The sequence below is a fragment of the Papio anubis genome, chromosome 4 (genome assembly GCF_008728515.1).
Source record: "Papio anubis isolate 15944 chromosome 4, Panubis1.0, whole genome shotgun sequence".
Taxonomy (NCBI): Eukaryota; Metazoa; Chordata; class Mammalia; order Primates; family Cercopithecidae; genus Papio; species Papio anubis.
This window is the reverse complement of record NC_044979.1, coordinates 125,470,461-125,497,480: the sequence shown is the minus strand read 5'-3', so window position 1 is coordinate 125,497,480 and position 27,020 is coordinate 125,470,461. Positions and strand designations below refer to the sequence as shown.

At 50.6% G+C, this 27,020-nt stretch overlaps 1 protein-coding gene across 1 annotated transcript in view; it reads left to right on the top strand.

Moving 5' to 3' along the window:
* VOPP1 (VOPP1 WW domain binding protein) overlaps window positions 1–26,663 on the top strand; it is a 104,650-nt gene extending 77,987 nt beyond the window's left edge. The window contains exons 3-5 of the mRNA XM_003895970.5: window positions 1,708–1,785; window positions 7,091–7,227; window positions 24,213–26,663. Coding sequence (XP_003896019.3) covers window positions 1,708–1,785; window positions 7,091–7,227; window positions 24,213–24,403 — 406 coding nt within the window. The 3' untranslated portion in view covers window positions 24,404–26,663. The remainder of the gene's footprint in view (window positions 1–1,707; window positions 1,786–7,090; window positions 7,228–24,212) is intronic.
* The last annotated feature ends 357 nt before the right edge of the window (window positions 26,664–27,020 follow it).

Below are 27,020 nucleotides of genomic sequence, written 5' to 3'. Positions count from 1 at the left end.
AACCTCTGCCTCTCAGGTTCGAGCAGTTCTCCTGCCTCAGCTCCCCGAGCAGCTGGGACTACAGGTGCACACGCTATGTCCAGCTAATTTTTGTATTTTTAGTCGAGGCAGGGTTTCACCATGTTGGCCAGGCTGGTCTCGAACTCCTGACCTCAAGTGATCCACCCGCCTTGGCCTCTCAAAGTGCTGAGATGACAGGTGTGAGCCACTGCACCCGGCCAGGACCAGCAGCATTCTTGAGCACTCATTTAGGTAACTCTCAGTGGGAGCCACTGGGAGCATCTCGTGGAAATCACAACACTTTGGGTACCGGGTAGGAATTCACGTTCATGGGCCAGGGGAAGACTGGACATGAATGCTGCCATATTGTCTGTGGAATGGCGTGGGGGTGGAGTGGGGAGGGAGTGTCTCTCAGACCAGTTTGTCCTTGAAACGATAGAGGATTTAGCGCTGTTGGGTGCAGGGTGTTTACAGAGAGGCAGCACCACGTCCAGGAGCCTTGGGCCTACTGCGTGCACAACCAGGGAAGAGCAGCTTCGGAGCTTGGTTCTGCTGAGTTCCAGGCTGCCGTTATCTCACTTCGCATCTTAACTAGTTTTCTACACGTACTTCTCTACATAAAACAAACCTATTTGTACTGCAATAATCTACACATTCAGTGCCCAAGACCTTGGACTGAATTGTGTATTTCTCCCAGCTACTTTTTTTTTAAAGGAAAAAAAAACTGGCAGGAACCTAGATCACAATTAGGTAAAGGTTTAATATTATAGAGAAGTGGTCCTCACCACATCCCTGCCAATCCATTGCCGCTGGGCTCGAAACGCTCCAGTGAAAACGTCTCTGTAAAACAGAAGGGTTTGCACTTTCATGGCATCTTCTCTCTTCAAGGAGGACTTGGGGTTGGGGAAGGGCAGGGAAGTCGAGGGCACGGAGTGCCTCACCCGAGACCTGCACAAGGGCCCATGCTCAGGCAGCAATCTGGGAACAGCTTCTGAAAACACCCCCGAGAGCTATGCCCTGTCAGGGGCCCGGAAACCTCAGACACATTGGGGGATGAGGGGAGGGAGGCAGCATGAGCAGTAATAGAACCATCAGCACTTTATGTGGTGATAAAGGCCTTAAAACGTAAATCAGTGCTGTGCAGGGCCCCTGCGGTTCCACCTGCTTTGCTGATGGAGAAACTGAGGCTCGCCGGAAGTCCCACAGCTAGTAAGTGGCAGGACCAGGACCACACCTGCAATGTATCTAACTCCACAACCTCTGCTTTTAGCCTCAGTGGGTGTGGTGGGATATTTCCATCTTTTCCCCATAGTCGGGGACTGAAGACAGCAGAGATGAGCACCACATGGGTGCTGGGCTCCTGCGGAGCCTCCCCTCCCAGCAGCATTCCTGGTAGGCGTAATGCCCGTCTTTGGTTGTGCCACCACCCAGAAGGAATCCATTGGGATTTGGCACACAGGATGCTTGGTAAATGCAGGGCTTTGCATCACACTGACTATACTCACCTCAGCACCTTGCTTTGGGCCACAGGCTGATGTCAGTCTGTTCTGCTGGTTGTGTGAAATGCAGTGGAGGCAGTTCTGTCCTTTTTGCTCTTAATGATTTCTTCCTTCAAGAATGATTACATTGAAGCCCCGCCTGGGCCACACGGCTGGTCTGGTGGCTGCTTCCAACTCAGTGCTGACCAGCCTGTGCCTCTCTCCACAGATGCCGCTCCTACGAGGACTGCTGTGGCTCCAGGTGCTGTGTGCGGGCCCTCTCCATACAGAGGCTATGGTACTTCTGGTAGGTCACACCTCCTCCTTGCTCCCTCTTTGCTCCCCACCCCGAGAGCTCTGCCTGCCTGCCAGTGTTGTCACAGCCTTGGGTGCAACACCTTCGCTTGGGTGGTGGCCTTAAGGACAGCCTTGGTCAGGAAAATGGGTATGTTTGGGTTGGCTTCATAACCGGCAGTTGCACACACGGAGTTTGTGGGAAGTCTGTTTTCGTTTCCAAGGATTTGGGGGTGGGAAGAAGAGCTCTGCTCCTGGGAAGGTGGCTGGACAACAGCCTCATCCTTCAGCAGTTCCTTGGCCAGTTTCTGAAATGGAGCCAAGGCTGGTTGTCTTGAAGGATCAGAGAATCGCCCAACTGAGACTGGCGGGCAATCAAGTTTTCATTGCCCTGACTCTTCCCCATCCATCTTGTGTTGGCTGACTCTTCACTTTCAAGATAGGCAGCGTGCACCCAGCTCCTCTGGGGCGCATAGGGAGCAGTCCAAAGTCTGCTCCTTCAGCAGGAACTGAAGCGATGCCTGCAGCATCCTGGAAGGGTGGGAACGCACTCCATCGGGGGAGCTCCTGTGGGCGGGAGCCTCGGGATGCCTGCTGGAGTGCCCTAAGCATCTGTTGGACTCGAGATGACAGGTATTGCTTCAGATGCCAGGGTGGCAGAGCACATGTGGGAAAGGATTTATAAACCAAAGCAGCATTTCTTGCACCCACCTGCTCCTCTTCTCCCATGCAGTGGTGATGCCCTTTAGTAAACTTCGAAAAGGGTTAGAGTTTGTTCGCTGCATGACGCCAGCCTTTTTATGATGTTAAGATTTTGACTGTACTGACCTTTTGAGGCTTTAAGACCTTATTGAGCGTGTGACAGCAGCCATCTGAATTTTTGTGCGGTTTTGTCTTTCTCCCTTAACACCTGTGCCCAGGGTTTGATTAGGGAAGCCTGTAGGGAGTGGGGACTCCACCTGTTATGTGACCAGGATGTTCTTTAATAGTGATGCCTTCTTTCATGATCACCTCACCACCTCCTTGGCCTCACCTGACCTTACAGCCGCTGGCCAGGCCTCCCTTAGGACCAGCCCGGTAAGCCCCACCTAGGTGTACCCCCACTAACAAGGGAGCTGGTATCAGGTCCCCACACTGCAGAGGTGCCAATACCTAAAACTCTGTAACAGAAGAAGAATTGTTGTAGCCTAAGACTGTCCAAAGGTTGATGGCTCTGTGTGGATCTCCAGATGGAGGGGGCCAGTACTAGAGATGGGGAGGGCCCAGTGTCGGGGGCTAAGGCCCAGCTTCAGGGCAGGCCTTCCCTCCAGATCCTCCTCCCGGGACCTTGGGGTGGAAGAAGGTGAACCGTCTGGAGTGTGAAACCCTGAACTGTGAATGGGCTTGTGAGGATGTTGGCTTGGTCTAAAGCACCAGATGCATGATGATGAGGGCATGAGAATGCTTGTAAAGCTTGTCAGTGTTCAGGCATTGTATGATCAAAAAGAAGAGAAATTTGAGAAAGTCCAGCTGAATTGTTAGGGCCTGGCAGCTTCTGTCGGGCTGCCTAGAAGCTGTACCTGCACTGGCAGCCAGGTGCTTCCTAGCTGCTGGCCAGGGTCACCTGTCAGAGGCAGGGCACCTTGGCGAGGCAGCACACGATGACTTGGTGGGCCCCATTTGGAGAAACTCCCACAAGTCGCATCGCACATGGTCAGGCTGTTGCAAGGTCTGAGTGCCAGATGCCAGAAGATGGGGCTGAGTCATTAACGTTGAGATTGACACAGGGTTCCAAGCTGGCGATGTAGCCAGGGAGCACCTGGGGGTGTGAGCGTGCAGTGCCTCACCCGAAATACAAAGGGCACGTGGGTTCCACCCCATGAATTTTCTGTCTCAATTAACGTCGGGCCTGATAAGCACCAGGCATTGTGCTGGGGTTTTATGGAGAGGGCCTTAGGCAGGCAGACTCCTGAAGAAGATGATATCTAAGCAGATAATGAGGTGTGGATACTTTAAAGCCAGAGTGCAGAACTTCTGAAGCTAGAAAAGTTGGAGAAGGCTACAAAGCTTTTGACTGGGTCTTCAGAGAGGGCGTTTGGGGCAGAGGGACTGCACCTTGCAGGGCCAGAGCGTAAGGAGAGTGAATGTGTGAAAGGTGATGGGAAGCTTCTGTGGTGAGGATGGGCATTTGGTGGAGAGGAGGAAGGGGCAGGATGGGAGGGAGGGGCTGCTCTGCCGCCTGGGCCCCACGACATTTGAAGGTGTCTCCTGACCATAAAAAAAAGGTTTTGAAGGAGAATGCCTTCAGAGTTCTTGCCAACTCTGAGATCTTGAGGATCTTTTCACCAAGGAGGTCTGGATGGAATCATCAAGAATAGAGAAGGTGGACTGATGGCACCCTTGAGTGGACTCAGGAAGCACAATGGGCCTGAGTGAGAACTGGCCTAGGTGGCACTGCGGGTGAGTCCACAGCAGGGTCCTGTGCAGAGTCCTGAGTGGGTCTGGGCAGGAATTGCACAGTAGCTGCACCAGTCCTTGGGACTGCAGAATTGAGAACTGCTACACTTGGGTCTGGGGGGTCGGGGGAAGGAATCAAAAAACAAATTGAATTAAAGTAACCAGGTAACTTCTAATGTTAAAAAAAAGGCACAAACTTCCTCTCTTAATCCCCTTGAAAGCTTCCAAAACCTGTTGAGCAACCAAAGAGGACATCTAGGGAACAGCCAGCCTGCACCCCCAGCACTACAAGAACTGCCTTTCTTACTACTGCTCCTCTCCCCCAGCCAACACCCTGCCGCGTCTTTTTCCTTGTTTTTAGAAACGCTTTCTTCTGCCCCTTTGTTAGTTTCTCTCTTTTAAAATAAGTTCTTGGCCTTGTGCAGTGGTGTACTTTGGGTGTACCCCCAGCACTTTGGGAGACCAAGGTGGGGGGATCACTGAAGCCAGGAATTTGAGATCACTGGGCAACATAGTGAGACCTCATCTCTACCAGAAATTATTTGAAATAAATTTTTAACATAAACATAAATGAACAGAAAAAGTTATCAGACTATGTTTTCAGTAAGGGGTGAGGTGGATCCTGTGTGACTCTGTCCGGACCTTGCCTTATGCCTCCTCTCCAGCAGACTATGATTTCTGTAAGGGGTGAGGTGGATCCCGTGTAACTCCATTCCAGCCTCGCCTCATGCTTGTTTTCCATCAGTCTAAGGTGGGAGCTGCAATGTCATTTTCTTTTGTCTAGAAAAACAAAATGTTCCTACTACTGTTGGCAGTGGAACCGACATTTTAGCTTATCTTTTAGACAAGACCAAGATCTCAGGTGCCTTCTGCATTTTTCAATCCAGGGAGCCTGGTCTCTTGGAAGTGGCCAGTGGCGCTGAGAAAGTAAACCCTGTACACGTCCAGCCTCTCTGTGCTTTGTATATTTCTACCCAGATACTAACAGCAGGACTCAGTGCTGAGTGTAAGATTGTCACTGAGTCCACCTGAGGGAAATCAGTTTTAGGAGAGGAAGCCGTTCCCTTTGGGAACTTAGTGAGTTTTCTTGATGCCAAGCACATTAAGCCTTACGTTGCCACACTCCTGAATGGTTTGGATCTCCTGGCTCCCCATGGCTGCTCTCTCCACCCATGATGGGGATTGAGCCTCCAGGCCTCCTGCTCCAGGCTTCTCCGGCCCCAGCACCTGCACTGTGTTCTTTCTACCCAGAATGCCCCTTCCTCCCCTTCAGCTTATCTCTTCTCATTCTTCAGAGCCCAGCCCAGCTGTCACTAAAAAATGCGCGTTCCCAGTCTTGCTCACCACCACAGATACCCTTGTTCAGATCTCTCAGTGCACTGAATTATACACTTAAAAATGATTAAAACAGTAATTTATATTTATGTATATTTTACCCATACACACACAAAATTCTTCTTGCATCTCTCGTTCTTCCTTTTTAGCACTTACCAGGTTGTAGATAAATAATTGTATAGGTTGGTATCTGTCTCCTTCCTCTGTAAGCTCAGTGTCGGCAGGGGGCGTGGGGGGCCCTCACCTGCCTACTCTCTGCCGTGATCACTGTGGTAATAGGGCATAGCAGGCACCTGAAGATGACTTGCTGAATGAATAATGAATTAGACAGCAGATGACAAGGCCACAGTTTCAGTCTTTCCTGAGTCATTCCTGTCTCGTGCCTCTGGCTTTTCTCCCTACTCAGCCTTCCAAGGTTATCCGGTAAATACTTTTGGACTGGCTGAAGACCTTCCACTTAATGTCACATTAATATTCTCAAAGGCTTTATTGTACACTCTTAAGGTTCTTTTATATGTGTACTGGTGCCACTGACCGTGACCCACTCTGCTGCGTGCCCATCCTCACAGGGCAGCAGGTGCCCTCATCGTGTGGGTGTCTGCATGGTTTCTGGATGGTTCCAGGGGTCCCCTCATAATTTCAGTTCAGAGATGGGCAAGAGTTTGCCAGTTTGCCAGTTTTGTCTATTACTAGTTCTTCTCAAAGTGACTCTGCTCTTTTTCTAGAAACAAAAAGTATAGTGCAAATGAGGAATGGAAGGAAGCCATTCATTGGTTCATTCTGCCGTCATTTACTGAATGCTGATGAAGTGATAGTCAATGAGAATTCACAGATGGGTTGGACAGAGGTGCTACCCTTAAAGCGCTCAGCTCTGCTTCTGTTGTTGATTGTATTTTATTTCTATTGATTGTATTTATCTTGATTCTATTTTTATTGATTGTATTTCTGTTCCCATAGTTTCTCTATAATTAAGGTGTGCTCCAGGAAGGGTACTTCTGTTTCCTTGTGGGTGTTCATGTGATCATGGAGACATGGTTTGGAAGGATAAATGTGCTCTGCCTTGCTGTTTTGACAGTGCAGAATGGAAAACAGGGAGACAGACAGCGAGGCCACGGCTGGATCGGCCATGGCGTTCAGACAGGATTTAGATGTCATCTCCTGTTCTAACTAAAATGTTGAGCTGAGGTCAGAGCCATGGACAGGAAAGTGACTGCATGAGCTTTTTGAAACTGGCTGGTCATTTGAGCTGAGACAGAGCTCACTTACGGTGCTTCTGTGTGGGTGACCTCACCGGGGGCTGTCCCAGAGGCCGCAGGTCAAGCGTCTACTTGGTGCCTTCCACTAGAGGAATGTCCCTGGGTAAAATGGGCCCAAGAGGACCAAGTCTGAGGTGCGAGCCTTGTGACTATGCCTCTGCCCTCTGATCTGTGCATTTGGGAGTCATTGGTCCTGGACCCCCGAGAAGTGCGTGAGGCCTTTGAGCTGCAGGGCCGAGTCCTCAGGGCCCCCACCTGCCAGCACCACCCTCACGTCTGTCCTCTCCTCAGGTTCCTCCTGATGATGGGCGTGCTCTTCTGCTGCGGAGCCGGCTTCTTCATCCGGAGGCGCATGTACCCCCCGCCGCTGATTGAGGAGCCAGCCTTCAATGTGTCCTACACCAGGCAGCCCCCAAATCTCGGCCCAGGTCAGCCAGCCCTGTCCTTGTCTCTCCTCCCCGCAGTGTGTGTCCTCTGCCAACATTTATAAAGTGTACTGCTGCAGAATGTGCCAGAAGAGAGAGCTCAGGTGTGTTATTCATTTTTTTAGTTCTGATGACCAGCTCCATTGTGCATTTGTGCAGATAACAAACGTAAGGTATATCGCACACCCGTCGCCTCATATTCTTACAGTTATCAGTGTGCCACATATGCACGTGATGTGATGCAGTTTGTATAAGCATATTATTTGCTCTCTGCCTTTTTCCTTAAACATTATTTCACATATAAATTTCTGTGTAGGAGCGGTAATACCCCTGCCATTCTTAATGCTTGTGGACTAGATATTATGTTACTAAACGGTAATTTGCTTATTTTATTATTGCTGATAATTTGTTTTGTTTTCTCATGTTTTGCCTTTTATTCATGCATTCAACAAGTATTCTTTGTGCGGTTACTAGTATTCCAGATACTTACAAAGACTGTAGCAATAGATGTTTTTGTATAGGTCACATTTTATCTGTTTAGTGCATATCACCCAAAGTGACATCCCAGGGTCAAAATGAATTAGCTGTTTCTTAATTCTTGTAAAACATTGCCTTAGCCATCTAAAACTCCTACATACTGTGGTGGGTGGTGTGGACTCCCTCAGGACACAGGCCAGGGAGCTCTCTGATGACAGCGGGGAGCCAAGGGTCCTGGAGGGCTGGGCTGGCTCCGCTCATCAGAGCACTGGTCTTCTGGCCAGGTATAGATTGAGGCTGGGCAGAGGGGCGTTGCTGCTGTCTGTGCCGCCCTGCTCCCAGCCACAGTTTCCACCTGGGAGCCTGGGGATGGGACTCTATTGATTGCACACTGTGGATAGGTGGTCAGTTCTAGGAGCAGTGGTTGCCTTCGCTTTTACAAAGTTTCAGTTAAGAAAAATAAGTCCTAGAGATCTGTTGTACAGTGTAGGACCTACAGTTAATATAACTATAATGTATAATTAAAATTTTGCTAAGAGGGTAGGTCTTACGCTAAATGTTCTTATCACATGAAAGTAACAACAAGAAGAGCAGAGAAAGCTTTTGTAGGTGATAGAGATGTTTATGGAATAGAGTGCGACGATGGCTTTCTGGATGTGCCCCTGTCTTTAAACTCATCAGGTTGTAGTCTTAAACATGCACAACTTTTTGTCTGTCAATCAGACATCAATAAAGTGGTTTTTAAATGGGAGAGAAGTAGAGGGATTGAATATAAAAGGAGAAAATTATCTTCTCTCTTGTTTTCCTGAGAGAACAGGCTGTTATCAAGATGCAAAGTCATTTGCGTATTTGTTCTTTTACAGCTTTCTTCCACCAGATACTCCACAGGGTTTTCCTTTCAGAAAGAATTTTCTTTATTTTAAAAAATGTTGCTCAGAAAAATATAAAATGTATTTTCCACAGCAGTTCACTGGGAGCTGTGCCTTAAACTTTCAGCCAGGTTAGTACTATTTTGAATCCATAAGTGGATTTTAGTCTTTGATATTTGGAAATATTTGAATCGTTTCAGATTTGTGCTGTATCAGAGGTTACAGTGCAAATGTCTGGTAAAATGAGAGACGTAAGCCGTCACTCACTGGGTCTCATCTGGATCAGTCAGAGACGTTTTAGTGCAGGGAGGAGCAGCCCCTGCCCCACTTGGCATGGGAGGCCCCACAGCCCCCAGTGCAGAAGGCTACATGTCCCTGGTCTGTGGTCCTCAGAGTCTACCGCTCATGTGAACTGGGGCTCTTGTGAGTAGGTGAGGTGCTGAGACTGTGCCTGTAGCTGCATAATTCTTTTGAACCCTGGCATGCCAGGGTTTCGAGGGGAGAATGCATCCCTATGTGCACTCCTTTCTGGCCCCATCCCTCTGTTCTGCAGAACCCTGCACCCTGTCTACCCCCACCCCATCTGTCTGGGAGAATCTCCAACAACCAGGCCGTTAGATCTGCCACATCCCTTATCTCACCCTAGTGCAGTGCCTGTTGGCCACTGGTCTCCGCCAGCTCCTCTGTCTTCCACTTGGCTATCAGAAGGGTCTTAAAAAACAAAACAGAAGCACATCGGCCGTGCTGTTTTTCTGCGGCAGGGTCTCTGCCAGCTCACCTGGCTGACAGTGTTAAGTCCAGAGTCCCTAGCTGAGGACCGAGGACACGTTCACAGCTTCCTCACACCCATCCCCGCTACTCTGTGTCCAGTTTGAGTGACCTCCTCTCTCTAGTCCTGCATCGCACTGAGGCCTGCACACACCCTCCATCTGCCTGGAAGATGCCGTCCTCCAAGGTGCACCTTCCTCCAAGGTGCCGCTCTGTGTTGCGCCCATAGTGAAGTTGTCTCTGGCGGCTTCACATCCTCCACTTTCTCCCTGGGTGCCCTGCCAGGGGCTTTACCAGCTTTAATCCTCCACGTTTACACTGGGCTCTCCACGGGGCTGTGTACAGGACTCATGGTCTCAGGCACCAAGTACATGCCTGTCTGGCCCTCGTCCTCAGGCTGGGTGAACTGCAGGAGCTCCCAGGTTTGCAGCCTGGTAAACCAGGGTCGCGATGCATCACAACCACAGTCACAGCCTGGAGCACAGACCTGCCTGAATTGCTGTCTTGGTCCATATTTACTGCACACCTGCTGAGGCGCCTGCAGGAGCTCAGAACACCGCACAGCCTGGACGCCCGCCCTCAGTCACCGCTGCATGCATAGCTCCAGCACCCGTGTGAGCTTTGGCACAAACAGCTCTATAGTGAGTGACCATCATGAGTGCAAGGGAGAGAAAGTCGAGAATGCTAGGAAACCGTGTAGGTAGGAGACTCCATCTGGTGCACAACTCCAGGAAGGCTTCCCACAGAAGAGCCATTTGGATTAAGAATAATTAAGCCCCCAGCTCCCTAGAGTGAGCGGCTGCTGGTCCCAGCGCATCTTCTCTGACCAAAATGTAGACTTGGTTTGCCATCGCTTTTTCATTTTACACTTCTTGCGGCCTGCAGTGGTGTGGCTGATCCCAGGATATCCAGACTGTCATATGAAAGTAGGCTCCCAGGGCTCCCGGGAGTGTACAGTTTCCATCATTTCCCTGCCAGGTCCAGGGCCGGATCATTTGTTAACAGTGCTGAGCTTGGGAAGAATTCAGCTGCTTCCTAGACAGAGTAATAGTGAACACAAGAATGGGGTCAGCAGGGTCCTGCCTGCTGTTGGTCTGGACACCCACCTCCCCTGAGGGTGGCATCACCCTGCTGCAGCTGTCTGCTCAGATCCCATACTATGTGTGGCGTGGGCCCTGGGAGCGTGGGGACTGAGGAGGGCCACACAGAGGTTGGCAGTCCAGGGAGAGAGAGGAGCCGAGGGATCCCAATGTCCCATGTGGTCCACAGGGTAAATGTCATGCCCGAGGCTGCCCGGGCAGTGCCAAGGTGTGCAGGCATCTGCACAAAGCAGGGTGGGTGTTAGTGAATTTTCGGCAGAGCCTCATTTCTCCTCTGCTGGTCTGAAAGGGGAAGTGGGTTTAGGCGTGGGGTGCCTATTAACGAAGATGAAAAAGCAGAGGGATTTAGAGGACCCAGACTCATCCACTGTGTTAGGGGAGGGCAGTGGCTCACACTCTGGGGTGCAGGGGGGCTCGCATGGCACTCCTGCTGGGACAAGCATCACTGATGAGCATGGGAAAGCAGAGAATTTGTGCATTGCAGAGGCTCCTGGTCGGGGAGGGGAGGAAATTGGCAGCATCGTGGTCCTGGGGGTTGGTGTGGGTTGGGGCAGGACTCTGAACGTGGTGGAAAGGGGCTGGCAAAGTCAGCATGAGGCTGAGGTTCAGAGGTGGGGCTCCAAGGCCAGCCCAGGAACCAGGACCCAAAGGCTGCAGCTGCTGGCCGCAGGGCTCAGGGCCTGGCCGGATTGTGCAGAGGCTGAAAAGTGGGAGGAGTGTGGAGTAGCTGTGGTTTGAGGAAGAGGCCCTGGTCAGGGAGTTAAGAGGCCTGAGGTCTGTGAGACCCAGTGTAGGCCACGGTCCCTTCTAAACCTCAGCACCTTAACTGCAAAATGAAACGGATTGCAGAAAAGCACTTCTCATTCTATGTAATCTATGCATATAGTATCAGCCAAGATGCAGCAGCAGCAGAAAGTCAGAGCTCCTTAAATGCCCAACCCCAAATCCTTCCCCATCAGGATGCTGGCAGGGTCCCACCTACATGTTCTCCTAGGTAGAGAGGAAAAATTGTCTTCATTCGTTTATTCACTTCATTCGTTCATTCACTCTGAAAACGTGAGCTAATTAGCTCCAGCTACTGTGTTCACACAGGTGGAGGGTGTGGGTGAGAATCCTCCCTCCTCTTTAGGAACTGTAGGGTGGAGAAAATGGAAAAGCCTAGGCTGAGGCAGCACTGTAGGCCTGGGGGAAGGAGGGGCTGGCTGGCAGGAGGTGGCCTCAGCTGAGTGTGGTGCCCCTGTGATTGAATGTGGCAAGTGGATAGTTAAGGGAGCTCCAAAGGAAACGATGATTGAATTATGGTCCATCTTCTTTGTGGAATATTATATGGCCACTAAAGATCATAGTCAAGATGACAGTTTGCTGGTACGGCAAGACCATCAAGGTGCAGTTAGGGAAGAGAGCATTGGATAATGTTTTTTGTGAAATGGTCATGAGGCTAGCCAGGCCCAGTGACAAACACCTGTAGTCCCAGCCACTCAGGTGAGGTGAGAGGATGGGCTGAGGCCAAGAGCTCAAGACTGTAGTGATTATGCCTGTGAGTAGCCACTGTCCTCCAGCCTGGGCAACATAGCTTGACCCTGCCTCTAAAAAATGGTCCTGAGTTCCACTAGAGAATCCCACAGACGCATAGAGATTGCAGAGGACAGTCAACAATGAAATCTGTGGTGTTAATGTGATTTAAGTTTTCTTTTAAAATGATTTCCTTAATGTTGTGACTGAGGTAGATGCAGTTTTCCCATCGACAGATAGTTTTCTTCCTTTCCAGCAGCCATTTGTGGTGAGTTCATTTATGGATTTCTGACTATTCGTTTTCATGTCTCAATCCTGTATTAAGTCTGTCAGCCTGCAGTGACTAAATGACACCAACTGAGAGAAAATGGAAATGGTAGGGAGGGTGTTTTGACAGTTTAATTACCCTCAAGTCATAGCCCAAGCACAAATAGGGCTGCTTCGGTTGTGAGGACATCTGGCTTCAGAACTGGTGGAATGCGTGTCATTCTTTTCCAGTGCGACGGTGCTTCTGAGGGTGCTTCTGAGGTGCGGGGATGATGATGGGACAGCCCCGCAGGCCACCTCTCCCTGTTCTTCAGCCCCTGGGGCTCCGACATTTTCGTTCTGGGTTTTTTCCTGAAGAAACAGGAGGGCAGAGGGATCCAGGGTGTGTGGCCGTGGGGGTTTTGTAAGGGTCTGTTGCATTGTGGGGTCTCACACTCATTGCCTGCCTTGTGCTGCCCTGGGCAGCAGCCTTCAGGATAGAGATTTTTGAGTTTATGGTTTTGCTGAAAGAAATAACTGGGAATACTTTTCTGTTTACAAATCACAAATGCCAGTCTGTTCATACATTCTCATAGCTACCAGAATATTCCTTACCCGTTCATCCCTGATCACAGAAGGAAACTGGCTGATCAGGGTCAGGATGAGGGGGTGTGGGTGTGGGAACTGTCTTACTTGGTGAGGGCCTCCCAATATGACGGGCCTCCTCACCAGCGGGAATGTGTTTCCACAAAGTCCTCCAGCTCTGTCCATCTGACATTCCATCTCTGTCTCCGTTATTCTTACTCAGCACTTCTCTTTCCAGCCCCCGTGCTGCCCCTCCCCTCCCTGTGACCTCTGCCTTGCTGTTACGGTTTGCACAGCCCAGTTTGTGTAAAGTGGATACATCTAGAATGTTCTGCCATACAAAAGTGGCAGCTGTTTTTTTTTTCCATGTGAAAGCATTTAATGTCCTTAGCCACTATAAATAATGATAGATAACGCACTTTGCATAGACTGTATTTCAAAAAGAATTTTTTACAGCCTGCCCTGTTGGTAGGCAATTTCTGTTGTTACATTACTCAAAACAAAGCTTGCACATCTGTGATCTTTGATCAGTGGGAGCAGAAACTTACAGCAAATTTAAGTCCCTTGCCCGCTGTCCTCTGCTTCGCCAGTGGTGGGGCTGAAGTGGAGCCCGAGCTCCTGGCCCATCCTCGTCCACTTATGGGTGCCTGCATCTGGAGGGGCGCACTGCACGCACCAGGGGTCTCCCTCATGTTTGCTCACATGGGCCTCTGCGTCTGACAGGCCCCCCCCAAGCCTTGCTGGCTGCGTTCCTCTGGGAAGCAGAGCCTCCTTCAGAGCCTCCTTCAGATCCCTCAGCTCCCAAGTCTACCATTGCACTTTTCTCCCTAAATGTATTAATATTTGAAATGGCTGCTTCCGGCCCTTCCGAGGGGCGGATGAGGGAAAATGTGGGCCAAACAAGACTGGGGGCTCCTTGTTGTGATGAGGCCTGCAGCCCCACATGAAGTCCCTGTGCCTACACATCCAACCTGCCGTCTGTCACTAAGTGCTCTGTGAGCATACTGTGTGCGTGTCCCGTGTGCGGGCGCCCTGTGTGGGGGCACGGTGCAGCCACAGGACAGCCGGGGTGATGAGGCAGCTGTCCCTGGGATGAGGACAGGATGACAGTGACTTCTGACCTCCTCTCATAGAAAAACGTGGATGCCGCACCACCCAAAGTGAAAGGCTGAAGTTGGAAGTCCTTTTTATCATACACGTTCAAATTGCCTGTGGAAATTCAGCAAAAATATGACATGCATTTCCATTCTATCTGCCTTTTACCCTCTCAACCTTAAATCTACTTTTAGTTCTCTGAAGACTTCTAATGACTTGGGAAAATACTTTTAAAGGATGTGAAGTGGTGTTTTTCTGTCTGCTATTTGTTGAGTATCAGTATTTTAAGTACTTGGTTCCCTGTGGAGGAGAAGTTGGCGGGTGGGGAGGTGGGCTGGCTGCTTAGATGAGGCCTGCACACGTGATGATGATTACTGAAAACAAAGCGCGGCACTTAACTGGGCAAGTGGCCACGGGGATTTGTTATTAATTACCTTTGATCTAACTTAGTCGAAAAGGAGAACAAAATTATAGGGTCACAGAATCCCAGGTCTAGTCGTAAACAAACAAACAAAAATAAGCCCTGCACAGTTTTAAAATGTTTTCACTAATTATGCTTCTGGGAGCAGTGCTAGTTTTCTTGTGCTGAGACTGCCTCGCGTGCTGTGGGCTGACGTGGGCTTGTGCTGTTGACAGCGGGAGAAGGTGCCTACTGGATTCATGTCCCGGGGCTGCCCTCACAAAGTGCTACACAGACTGATGGCTTAAAGCAGCAGGAATGTGTCTTCCCCCAGTTCTAGAGGCCAGAAGTCGGCGTGTCAGTGGGGGTAGGTTGCTTCCGGAGACTCTGAGGGAGAATGAACGCATACTTATTTACAGTATTCTAAACATCTTTTACAGTAACCGTTGTCTTTGTAGTTATTTTTCTCTCTTCATTCTGTTTCTGGGGCGCCTGTTCTCCTTTTTCTTAATTAGTTTTGCTACATGTTCATTGTATTATTTCAGGGAAAAAATGTCAAAAGAATCTCAAGGCTGGATGGAATTTTCAAGGGCACCCATCCCAAGCTCACTCTGTGCCAATAATCTCCTTACTCCACACCCGGCTGGCCGGCACAGAGACCATCCCACTGAGGACGTGGTGCTGTCCTCAGCAGCTCCAGCCTGCACTTCTACCCACCCCCAGCGCCTGTGCTTCTCCAGGTTCAGTGAAGAAAGACTGGTGAGGGGTTGGAAGGAGGCTCACGAGGCTGAATCTCCACAAAGTCATGTCTGATGTGTTTGACAGCTCCTGGGATGTCTCTACAGTAGCTCCTCTTGAAATCTAAAGCAACATGTCCACATTCTAAACCACTGTCGAAGATAGTAACGAAAGTTAAAAAGTGGGGAGAGGGCAGGGAAACAGACTAGATAAGAAACAGCAAGGAAACAAAAACAAAACGTGACAGAGGAAGATCGCCCACAGTCTATGGCAGTGAAGAGGAATGTGTTAACACTCCTCTGTAAGAAGAAAAAGACGGCCGGGCGCGGTGGCTCACGCCTGTAATCCCAGCACTTTGGGGAGGCTGAGGCAGGGGGATTACCTGAGGTCAGGAGTTTGAGACCAGCCTGACCAATATGATGAAACCCCATCTCTACTAAAAATACAAAAATTAGCCGAGCATGGTGGCATGCACCTCTAATCCCAGCTACTCAGGAGGCTGAGACAGGAGAATTGCTTGAACCCAGGAGGCGGAGGTTGCAGTGATCTGATTGTGCCATTGCACTCCAACCTAGGCAACAAGAGCGAAATTCCATCTCAAAAAAAAGAAAAAAGAAAAGAAAAAAGGACATGTTGTGTTAAAATCAAAATTCAAGTATGTTCTGCTTTAACGAGAGAGGCTAAAGAGCATGCATGACGTGGGGAACTAGCAGGAATTCACCAGGAAGGATTAGCAAAGAAGGGGCGAGATCAAAGGTGACTTGAGAGCCACACAGGAGAACTTTTGGAGAGAATCATAAACCTAAGCAAAGGAACCTGAGAGAGAGCTGTAAGAGGCACTGTCCTACTTGACCAGGGTGGGGCATTGGGGAGGTGAGGACAGAGCACGTATGGGGTCCTTCCTGGGTCCAGAGCTCATGGAACTTACTGAAGGGTTGAGTGAAGGGAGGGACCTATCCTTCATGACTCAAGATTCCCCCTCTGTAAGGAAGGATGGTAATCATAACATGTTACGAAGATCCATAGATGCTTATCAAGTGCCTCGCACATGCTACTCAAATTACAGCCTGAAGACATGCGTGCTCCCTGGAGCCTGTTAGAAATGCAGGCTCTCCCTCACCCCAGCCCCACTCAGAGCCACTGAGTCAAGGTCTGTATTTCAGCAAGGTCCCCAGGTGATGCAGGATGCCCCCTGCACTGAGAAGTGCTACAGGTTTGATGAAGACACGAACGTTGAAGGATGGACTGTCCTGGCCACAGTCCTGTAAGTTCAGCATTAAGAATAGTGTGAGCACCTGTGAACTCTGCAAGGCCGGAGTGAAAGTTAGTGTTCATCTCTTGGAACAACATGACTGCTTTTGCTCTAATTTTTGGCAGATGCTCGAGGATCTGCTCTGTGGGATGCACTGGAATTCTCTTTATTAACACAGTTATTTTTGCTTTTGTTTAAAAAAAAAGCAGCAACAAGCAAAACTATTGTCTTCACTCAACTTCTGGTTTATACAGCTAGGAAAGAAAAAGTGAAAACTTTTAGTGTGGGGGTTTCATTTTCTACTTAATCTTGCTCACCAAATTTGTGCCTTTTCTTGTGGGACATCAGGGCCCCGATGTCCTAAAGCAATGTTAACATGCATCTCAGCTGTGTTTCAAGTGTGTGGTCTCTGTAAACCCTAACAGGTCGGCCTGAAGGCTGGGTACCTAATACCCACGTCTTTTAACTCCCTTCCTCCTCTCTTCCCCAGAAGGCAGTAGCAGGAGGTTCTTTTTTGTAATGGATAATGTATGTACCTCAAGTGGAAATGTACAGTGTATACAGTGGAAGAAGAAATATGCAGTCTGCAGTCCAGTTCCCTTCTTCCCACTTACCAGTTTTTTGTGTGTATTTGAGAAATATTCTATAGATTTAGTAATATATGCATATGAAAAGGAAGTCCTTTTAATATGGATAAAAATCACCTTTTATAAAAGGTGAAGATTTAATAGTCATGTCTTAAATTAATTTTCAAAGTATATAAAACAAAAATGTAAAAATAAGAGGACACAGTGATGGAAGCTGTAGGAGTGTCAGTGCATTGCTATTAAACTGATCAAAATATAAAAATAAATGGAACATTTGAAAGAAGCTCTTAGATTTGAAAGAAGCTCTTAGATTTCGCACTGCAAAGGTGTCTGGATACGTTTATAGAAGTAGAAGCTGCATACCTCCGGATACTAGGGGCTTTGTTTTAAATTTCGTGCCTCTCTGGCGATTTTGAGAAAGTTGCTCAGTTCTCTGAGCCTCAAGCCCCTGAAGCTGGGATCCTAAGAGTACTTCCTTCATGTCCCCTGCTGAGCACAGGCCGGAGAGTCAGCACTCAGTGAGGGGCAGCAGTTACCACTCCCAGTAGGATACCTGAAGTTTGTAGATGTCTGTAAACGAACAGATGCGTGCTCTGCACCCACTTGGAAATGAAAGACTACTCCCATAAATTATGTATTGAGTCAAAAAAGTGGGAGTGGAGGACCCTGCAGGGCTGATTCTTTCCTCCACCCTCTTTCCAGGCTCCACCTCTGTTCTTCCAGGGCTCTGGCCAGGAGCCTTGGGGCCAGTTGGCGTTTTCTCTCGACACCACCCTGGCTGCCACCACCCTTTGTTGAGAGCCTCCCTGCTGGTTCTCTTGCTGCCCCTTATTTCCAGCAAGGCAGCCAGTGTCACAACAGGAGCCAGGGCTTGTGCTCCCAGCACTCCCATGGACCCACTGTGCCCACAGAAGCACTTTGAGAGGCCAAGGAGGCCCTCTCTTCTCTCAGCACCCCTCCTGGCTGCCCAGTGGGCTCTGACCTCTTCTGCGGCCCCTCCTGGCTCACTCCCCTCCTGCCACTCACTGGCCTGTGGCTTGTCCTTTGACCCTCCAGACAGCCATTCAGCCATCAGGAAGGAGAAACAAAACTATTACTATTTGTAAACAGTTTATCAGTACTTACCTAAAAATCCTGGAGAATGAGCTCAGAAATATTTTTAAGAGTTGAGACAGTTTAGCAAAATGAACAGATACAACCTCAAACCAAACCAAACTAGAAAGCTCAGAGGACACAGAAATGCCAGTACTGAGCTGGCAACATGTCTGTTGTTTGTGAAAATGTTCTCTGGAAGAGGTAGTTCAAGGCTTTTGGCTACAAGTAACACATACCCCAATTCAGCCAGCTTCAAAAATAAGAAAGAATTATCTCTTAGGATAGAAAGTCACATAGAGGAAGGGCTGTGGTTTAACTGCATGGCTCACCAACATCCTGGGGCCCGGGCTCCTTCCATGGGCCCCTGCTGCGCCCCTCAGCTCCTCACCCTCCAGCTCCTCCCCTTCCAGCTCCTCCCCCTCCACCTCCTCCCCCTCCAGCTCTCCTTCCTGGCAGAGAGGTCCGCCTGGGTCCTCACAGATGCAACAGTGTACACTGGAAGGAGAGTCCCTTGGGCACATTGTATAATTTATTTGGGTTTCTGCTTTTGAATCTATAAAATGGAAATTGTGTGTATCTCATAGCATTCCTCTGTGGCTAGAATGACAGGCTGTATGTGAGATACTTGGATCTGTGGGGAAAATGCACTTAGCATGTCATAGGACCCTGAGGTCCTAGTTCTCTTCCATGCTTCCTGCACTGAGAGGTACTTGGTCAGAGGCAGGCAATCTGAATGCTCTCCCCAACATCCAGTCAGTTCTCATTTATCTTGGTCTTTCATTTTCCCTCACCCATTTTTTTTTTCTTTCCCTTTCAGTTTGCAAACCATTCTCCTTGGGAGAGAATACCATTTAAGGTAGTTTATTTTGCTAGTTGTTTTATTTCTTAATCTTCTTTATTCTCTGTGCACATGCAAAGCCCCTTTTTTTGGCTAGAGTCATTGCTTCAAGCTGCAGCTCCCTTGGGCTTTGTTTTCCTGACTTCATTCTGTATTTGTTCCTGGTATTAACCTCATTTTGTAATTTTGCTCGTTAGTCACAGGGCTTCATTTGGGACACTCACATTTTTGTTCTCACCATGCCTATTTGTGATTGTGGAGTTGAGGTTTTGACTTTAAGGTGCTTTCGATTCCAGAGCCATGTGCCATAGAATCATCTGTGCGTTTGTGGGAACGTCTTTGCCGTGATCGCTCTGAAGTCTGTGGGCACATTCCAGGCCCTGCTGGCCTTCTGTCCGCGGGCTTCATGCAGGGAATGAAGTGTCCTTGCTTTCTCTTTCCTGAATAAGTCTCTGCCTCTATGAGAACTGGGTCTGCCTTCTCTCGGTTGCTTTTCTCTGAGAGCCTGAATGGTAAGCATGGCCAGCGTCCTGCGAGGATGCTGTGCCCCATGTGCCCTGGGTTGGGAGGGACTGACTAAAATGATGCCAAATGAGCAGAAGCTGAGCAGCTGTCTGGGTTAGCGCGGCCTCCACCTGGCCAGGGTCCCTCAGCTGCTCACATGAGGCTTCGGCCTCCGGCCCTACTGCCCTTTAACCTCAACTGCAGCCTCTCCAGTGTGGTCACCAGTTTTTTCACCTGAGGGTTCATGTTCTTGACAAGTACACAGTTTATTCACCTTCTATCCATTCTCTTTTATATTCCAAATACCTCTCCGTCTCCGTGTTCAAATATTTCAATCCCATCCCACCAATTGCTGGCAGGATCCATCACTGCAGCTATGAACATGAATATACCCACTGGATTGGATGCAGGTGCTGGCGTTTCTGGTTCTCCAGTGTAAGTGGCCACATTGCAAACATAGCCTGGCTGCCTCTCTGCTACAAAGACCACACTCCCGCCCCTCCCTCACCTGCAGCAGGGGGTTGGGCTCCTCCCCTCAACAGGAGCCACGGGCTTGGCACAGGCTTGCTGAGTGGGGCAGCCAGTCACTCCTATCATGTCAGAAACAGGTGTGTCTCAGGAAACCCATGCACACCCAGCACAGTCTGGCAGCGCCAAAACCCAGATCCAAGTCGTCACTCGTCCCATCAGTCATTCCTCCCATGTATTTATGGAATGTCTGCCACATGCAAGGTGCCATTCTGGGCTCTCAGGGCACCAGGATGAGTGATGCTCTGTCCTCGTGTTCAGAAGGCTCAGGAAATCATACCATACTGGGCAATTGCTTCATGCTCACAGGCGTGCCTTGTTCTGGGTGCCAGAGGACAGGGGTGCCTGCTCAGCTGGGAAGGCAGTGACAGGCAGCAAGAGGGGGCTGCCTGGTGATTCTGAGCTGAGACTAACAGATACATGGGAATTAGCCAGATCAGAGGCTGAGAGGAGCCTGGCATGAGGTGGTCACAGGCATTCCAGGAGACATGGTCTGCGTGGTGAAAGCCCGGGATATGTTATCTAGTGAGGGCCCAGGGAGGGCAGACTGGATCCAGGCGGTGTGATTACTGCTGGAGAAGGAGAATAGGGCAGGAGCCCCTCATAGCAGGCCCTGTCCCTCTGGAGAGCTCACCCTCCCATGAGTGATGGGTGGCGAGGAGTGTAGGGCCAAGCCTGCCACACCTTGGGTGGCAGGAACGAGCTCTGCCCCTGCTGCCCTGTGTTGAGGCCCCTGCCCATGGCTGGAGGGGCAGCTGGGCCAGAGGGGACAGAGCAGGGAAGCCAGGGCGTGGCTGGAGAGGAGGAGAGGTGAGACCAGAGACCCATGTGCCCTGGGTTGGGAGGGGCTGACTAAAATGATGCGGGGATCCTGGCGGAACTGGAGCGCTGTCAGGAGTCAGGCCCCTGGGCCCCTGGGCCCGTGGCCTCTGTCCCTCCTGGGCCACACGCTGTGTCAGCTGCCTCTCCCTCTCCCTGCGTTTCTACCCTTCCCTCTGGGGCCTGCTGGACTTCCCTGCATCCGCAGGGAAGATTGGCCCAGCCCCCCTGACACGCTACTGGCCAGTCAGCTGGGCTGGAGAGGTGGCAGGTCCTGCTAAGAATACGGGCTGCCTGGCCAGCCCCCTGGCACCCGCGGGGCTGGGCCAGCTCACTGAGAAGGAATGGTTGTCAGTTAACATCACAGCATATCCTCCCAGTCTTTGCTGAGCCTAGAGCTCCCTTTCAAACCATGCCAAGACTCCCAGTGAGGAAGAGATGATGGCGTTCAGAGTAAAACGACTCCAGCATTGTCTGGAGACAGATGACATGCCGAGGGTACTAGTGCAGCCCGGCTGGGAGGCTGGCTGTGGCGGCCCTTAATTCTTAGACAGCGCTCCACACAGGGGCCCGTGATGCCCCCAGTCTTCTGTGGCTCTCCCATCCCACCCTCGCCTGAACTTCTTTCTCCACTTCACCATCCTGTTTCGAGAGACGCCTGTCATCGTAGGAAGAGTCTGACTGTCTAGCTCACTACTGGGTTCAAGTCCTGGTGCTGCTGTAGCAGTAGTGTGGCCTTGGTGAGGCACTCACTCTTGCGGAGCCTCTGTTCTCCCACCCAATCCCCATCCTGTGCCATTCCCCACCGTGCGCACACTGCACAGGCTGGCCTGATGGACACTGGCGACATGAGGGGCAGCCATGGTTTTACTCACCTCTTCTTAGCCTTTCTACCCCATCTTCTGGAGAAAGTCTTCCTGCAACCCCAGCCTCTTCCTAGAATGTTTTGTGTATTTTCTTTAACCAAACCATCAACCACAAACCAGAACTGAAGGGCTCCTCCCAGGGCACACCCCGTGTAGGGAAGGGAGGTGTGGTGGAGTCTCCTTGCTCCTGGCTGACACCTCTGTGCAGATTGTCCCCACCACATCAAATCCTGCACCAGTGGGCCTGTCGCTCCTTGTCACTATTTTGGCTCCCATCTGTGACCATCACACATTGCTCCCTTTGTCCTTGAGGCTTTTGGAATCTCCCTGGTTAGTTCTCCTGTTGCCCTTTCCCACATGCCTGTCAGCAAATGAATCACCTGGACCTGCTTTCCCTGGTAGTGGAGGCTGCCGGCCATGTTCACCCACCCCTCTGCCAAACCCGTGGTGGCCAAGTCCCTTGCTGTGCTTTTCAGGGTAGCACCGCACATGTCTCAGCCCACTGTCTCGGGTGCCTTCCTGTGTACCAGCTCCCAGCTAGTGGGCTCCAAGTGCTTCACCAGAGGCCCCTGCCCTCGCCGAGCTGTGTTCTCCCCAAAAGTCCTCTCTGTCCTGTGTGTCTCTCCCCACCCCTGCCCATATATGCAAGCGTTTCCATCCTTACAAAGGCACCTTCCCTTGCCCTGCGTGACTTCCAACTGCTACCTGTCCCCTCCTACAGTCTTCACCCCCACCCTGGACTGTTTTCTCCCTACTGAGGCAGGGACCTGTGTCTACCATCGTGTGAAACTGCAGAGAAAGAGCACGGTAACCCCAGGGCCACAGCCACTGGAAATGTGCCATGCTTATTTTGATCTCTCTTCAGCTGGGGAGAGGACATCACTTTTTCCTGAAAATTCTCCCACCCCTTGCTGCCCTGGCTCCTGGCGAGCCACCTCCTGCCACGTCTTCCCATTGCCTACGTGTCCTTCTCATCAGCCTTAGATGCTTCATGCTCCTCTCCTGGCCTCAGTGCTGCTCCTTCCTGCAGCCTTCTCCTGGGCACGCCCACGTTTCCATCACCACCTTCCCACAGGAGGCTCCAGAGCTGCTTCCGCCCTCTCCAGCCCAGCACGGACTTTTTCATCTGCCCGCCCTTGTCCTGGTGCTGCTGTAGCAGTAGCGTGACCTTGGTAAGGCACTCACTCTTGCAGAGCCCCTGTACTCCGGTATTGCCCTGCCTGTTGGGGGCCTTTATTGAGACCAGAACCTAGGGCCTTTTCTTCTTAGCCCTTGTCTCCCTCCCCATGCGCTCCCCATCGAGTCAATCCCAGGCCAGTCATTGCTGACAGCCTCAGCACCTCATTCTCTCCTCTCCATTTTTTCTCTAATATTCAGAAGCCTTCATCATATCTTGCCTAGACTATTGCAGTGCCCTCTTTTTAAAAATTCTCGGCTTTTTAATTGTATAACATATAGCAGGATCCAATCTAAATAAAACATAATCTCTGCCCTTGGGAAACTCATGGTAATGGCAGTAGATCGACTTGTAAATAGAACCACCCAAGGCGGTGGGCGAGGTGCATCAGAGCAGCGCAGGTGGCATCTGTGGGACCACACGGCATCTCACTCAGGTGGTGTCTGTGGGACGGCACAGGTGCAGGGCGAGGCGGCGGCTCACACAGGTGGTGTCTGTGCCGAGTGCCCTCCTGGCAGGAGAGAGTGCTCGGTGAGAGACAGCGCAGGCCTGGCCTGTGCTTGTGTTCTACATCCTCTCCTTCCGCACGTGCGCAGATTCCCATGGTCTGACTTATGTGGGCTTTGGAGGTTTGGGACATCTTGTGTACCTTGATGGGCATGTTTTTAGAGTCAGAACTGTATCACACTGTGTCGGGGAGAACTGCAAAAAACAAAAACAAAAAAAAACCCTACACAGTATTCACACAGGGGCAGCTTCTTTGACACTCGAGTGTCTCCCTGAGCTAAATGAAGCCTCACTTCAAATATACCTGAGTCCCGTCACAAAATCAGCTTTACCCAGGGAACACCCACTTTATTTACATATGCAGAATTCTATAGTGTTAATCTGCATGCTCACAGTAACCAGACCGAAAACAGCACCTCAGAGTGAGGGCTAGATTTGGGGTCGGGTGTCCAGCCTGTGCCCTCCTGTCACCTTCCGTGGTGCCCCCATGCCCTGCTCCTCAGCTTGTCACTAGGGAGTCAGCCTGCGGCTCCACTCCTGACCCGTGGAGCGTCCATCAGCTGCAGCCCGGCTATGTGTGCCCAGGTGCACGGCCTCCCTGCCTGTGAGTAACTCCCGCCCTGAGGACACACTAGCCCAGCAGGGGAGAATGGAGACCTTACTTTAGAAATGGTCACCAGGCAACGGCGTGCCCAGAGGTGTTGTGGAGCTGCTGTGATCATGCCAGGCTGAGTCGCGAAGCCTGGGTGGTCTTTGCAGCTCTTCCCATAGTTCACCGCAGACGGCCTTACCTTACTGTGGCCCAGTTCCCTCCACCCTAATGTTAGTGAACTGGTAGCGTGGAGTGTAGTCCACTAGAATCAAAGCCGTGAGAGGGCTTGTCACCTTACCAGGCATGTTGGGTCCTTCATACACTGTCACTGAGTGAACGACGGGGCGTGGTCTGCTGGCCCTGCAGCCTGCACATATTCGGGGTGTGATGGGGCTTTCCCTTCTGTGCTCACCTATGTTCGTCTGTCTTTCAGGAGCCCAGCAGCCGGGGCCGCCCTATTACACTGACCCAGGAGGACCGGGGATGAACCCTGTCGGCAATTCCATGGCAATGGCTTTCCAGGTCCCACCCAACTCACCCCAGGGGAGTGTGGCCTGCCCACCCCCTCCAGCCTACTGCAACACGCCTCCGCCCCCGTACGAACAGGTAGTGAAGGCCAAGTAGCGGGGCGCCCACGTGCAAGAGGAGAGGCAGGAGAGGGCCTTTCCCTGGCCTTTCTGTCCCCGTCGATGTTCACTTCCAGGAATGGTTTCATGGGCTGCTAAGGGCAGTTCCTGTGATATCCTCACGGCAAGCACAGCTCTCTTTCAGGTTTTCCATGGAGGACAATATATGAACTCACACCGTGTCTCCTCTGTTGCTTCTGTTTCTGACGCAGTCTGTGCTCTCAGGTGGTAGTGTGGTGATAGTCCCTGAGGGCTGATGTCCTTATGATGGCGTGACCAGATCTTCAGGAGAGAGACTGAGAGGAAGAAGGCAGTGCTGGAGGTGCAGGTGGCATGTGGAGGGGCCAGACCAAGCATCCCAGGCAAGCATCCTTCTGCCGGGTATTAATAGGAAGCCCCACGCCGGGCAGCTCAGCCAACGAAGCAGCAGCCGGCTGAGCTGAACCCAGCAGGTCGTCTGCTCCAGCCTGTCCTCTCGTCAGCCTTCCTCTTCCAGAAGCTGTTGGAGAGACATTCAGGAGAGAGCAAGCCCCTTGTCATGTTTCTGTCTCTGTTCATATCCTAAAGATAGACTTCTCCTGCACCGCCAGGGAAGGGTAGCGCGTGCGGCTCTCACCGCACGATGGGACCTAGAATCAGGCTCGCCTTGGAGGCCTGACAGTGATCTGACGTCCACTAAGCAAAGTTATTTAAATTCATGGGAAATCACTTCCTGCCCTAAACGAAGACATTGCATTTTGTGAGCTCTTGGTCTGATTTGAAGAAAGGACTCTTACCCTTTCTTTCAGTGTGTTTATGGAAGTGTATGTAGAGCGTCCTGCCCTTTGAGATCAGACTGGGTGTGTGTTTTCCAGTCTGATCTGATTCCAGTGGACATCACCGCCTCTCCAGGGCATTCTCAGGCCCGGGAGTCTCCTTCCCTCAGGCAGCTCCAGTGGTGGGTTCTGAAGGGCGCTTTCAAAGCCGGGGGCACATCTGGCTGGGAAGTCACTTGGACCCTTCCAGGGAGAGAGACCTGCTGAGGCGTCTCTCTGTGAGGTTGTATTGGGTCTAAGCGGGTATGTGCTGGGCTCCAAGGAGGAGGAGCTTGCTGGGAAAAGACATGACTGCTCTGACCATGTTGTTATAATTAGAATGAAGAAGATGTGGTTGGAAATGCACGTTCCTGGATAGGAATCACAGCTCACCCCAGGATCTCACAGATAGTCTCCTGAGTAGTTGATGGCTAGCAGGGAGCTAGCTCTGTTCTGCCGCATATAGTGTTGATGTGTGAACCCTGACCTGTCCTGTGTGCTAAGAGCTATGCAGCTTAGCCAAGGCGCCTAGATTACTAGATGTGCTGTATCACGGGGAATGAGGTGGGGGTGCTTATTTTTTAATGAACTAATCAGAGCCTCTTGAGAAATTGTTACTCATTGAACTGGAGCATCAAGACATCTCACGGAAGTGGATACGGAGTGGTTTGGTGTCCGTGCTTTTCACTCTGAGGACATTGAATTGGAGAACCTTCTGGGGAATTTTGTGGGAAACACTTGGGAACAAAACAGACACCCTGGGAATGCAGTTGCAAGCACAGATGCTGCCACCAGTGTCTCTGACCACCCTGGTGTGACTGCTGACTGCCAGGGTGGTACCTCCCATGCTGCAGGCCTGCATCTAAATGAGACAACAAAGCACAATATTCACTGTTTACAATCAAGACAACTACATGGGTCCAAACACTCCTCTTTCTCCAGGTCATTTGTTTTGCATTTTTAATGTTGGTTTCTCCCTTTATTTTTTGTAATGAAAAAGCACACTAAGAGCTGCCCCTGGAATTGGGTACAGCCGAATAGGCACCCAAAGGTCCGTGACTAAATTCATTTATCTTTTTGATAGCAAATGATGTTAAGAGACAGTGATGGTTAGGGCTCAACAATTTTGTATTCCCATGTTTGTGTGAGACAGATTTTGTTTTCCCTTGAACTTGATTAGAATTGTGCTACTGTGAACACTGATCCTGCCTATGGAAGTCCCACTTCGGTGACATTTCCTGGCTATTCTTGTTTCCATTGTGTAGATGGTGGGTTGTGCCCACCTCCTGGAGTGAGACAGCTCCTGGTGTGTGGAATTCCTGGAGCGTCCGTGGTTCAGAGTAAACTTGAAGCAGATCTGTGCATGCTTTTCCTCTGTGACAATTGGCTCATTTCTCTTTTTTGTTCTCTTTTGATAGGATACTGTTTCCTATGTGTGCAAAATAAAAATAAATTTGGGCATGTGCTTTGATTGTTTTTTGGGGGAGTGGAAGGAGGGTGGAGATGAAGTTTCTAATGAGGAAGGGTGTACAGCAGATCCTTGGTTCAGTGGGGTGGGGTGGGGTGGGTGGAGGATGCGCCTGGTCTCAGGGGAGCCAGAAACTAGATGTTTTGAGAATGTAAGATACAAGCTATGGAGACAGTTGTCCCCAGTGGGCAGGAAGACAGAAGCATCACTAAAGTAATGTTCTGTTGATATTGTTAGTTAACCTTGAGCTAGGACTGTTTTTCACAGGTTGGAAGAGCCTTCATTTTAAAACACAGCTCTGCTTGGTCAGAAATAACACTTCTCTCACAGATGCTACCGAAGGGTGTAGCTGC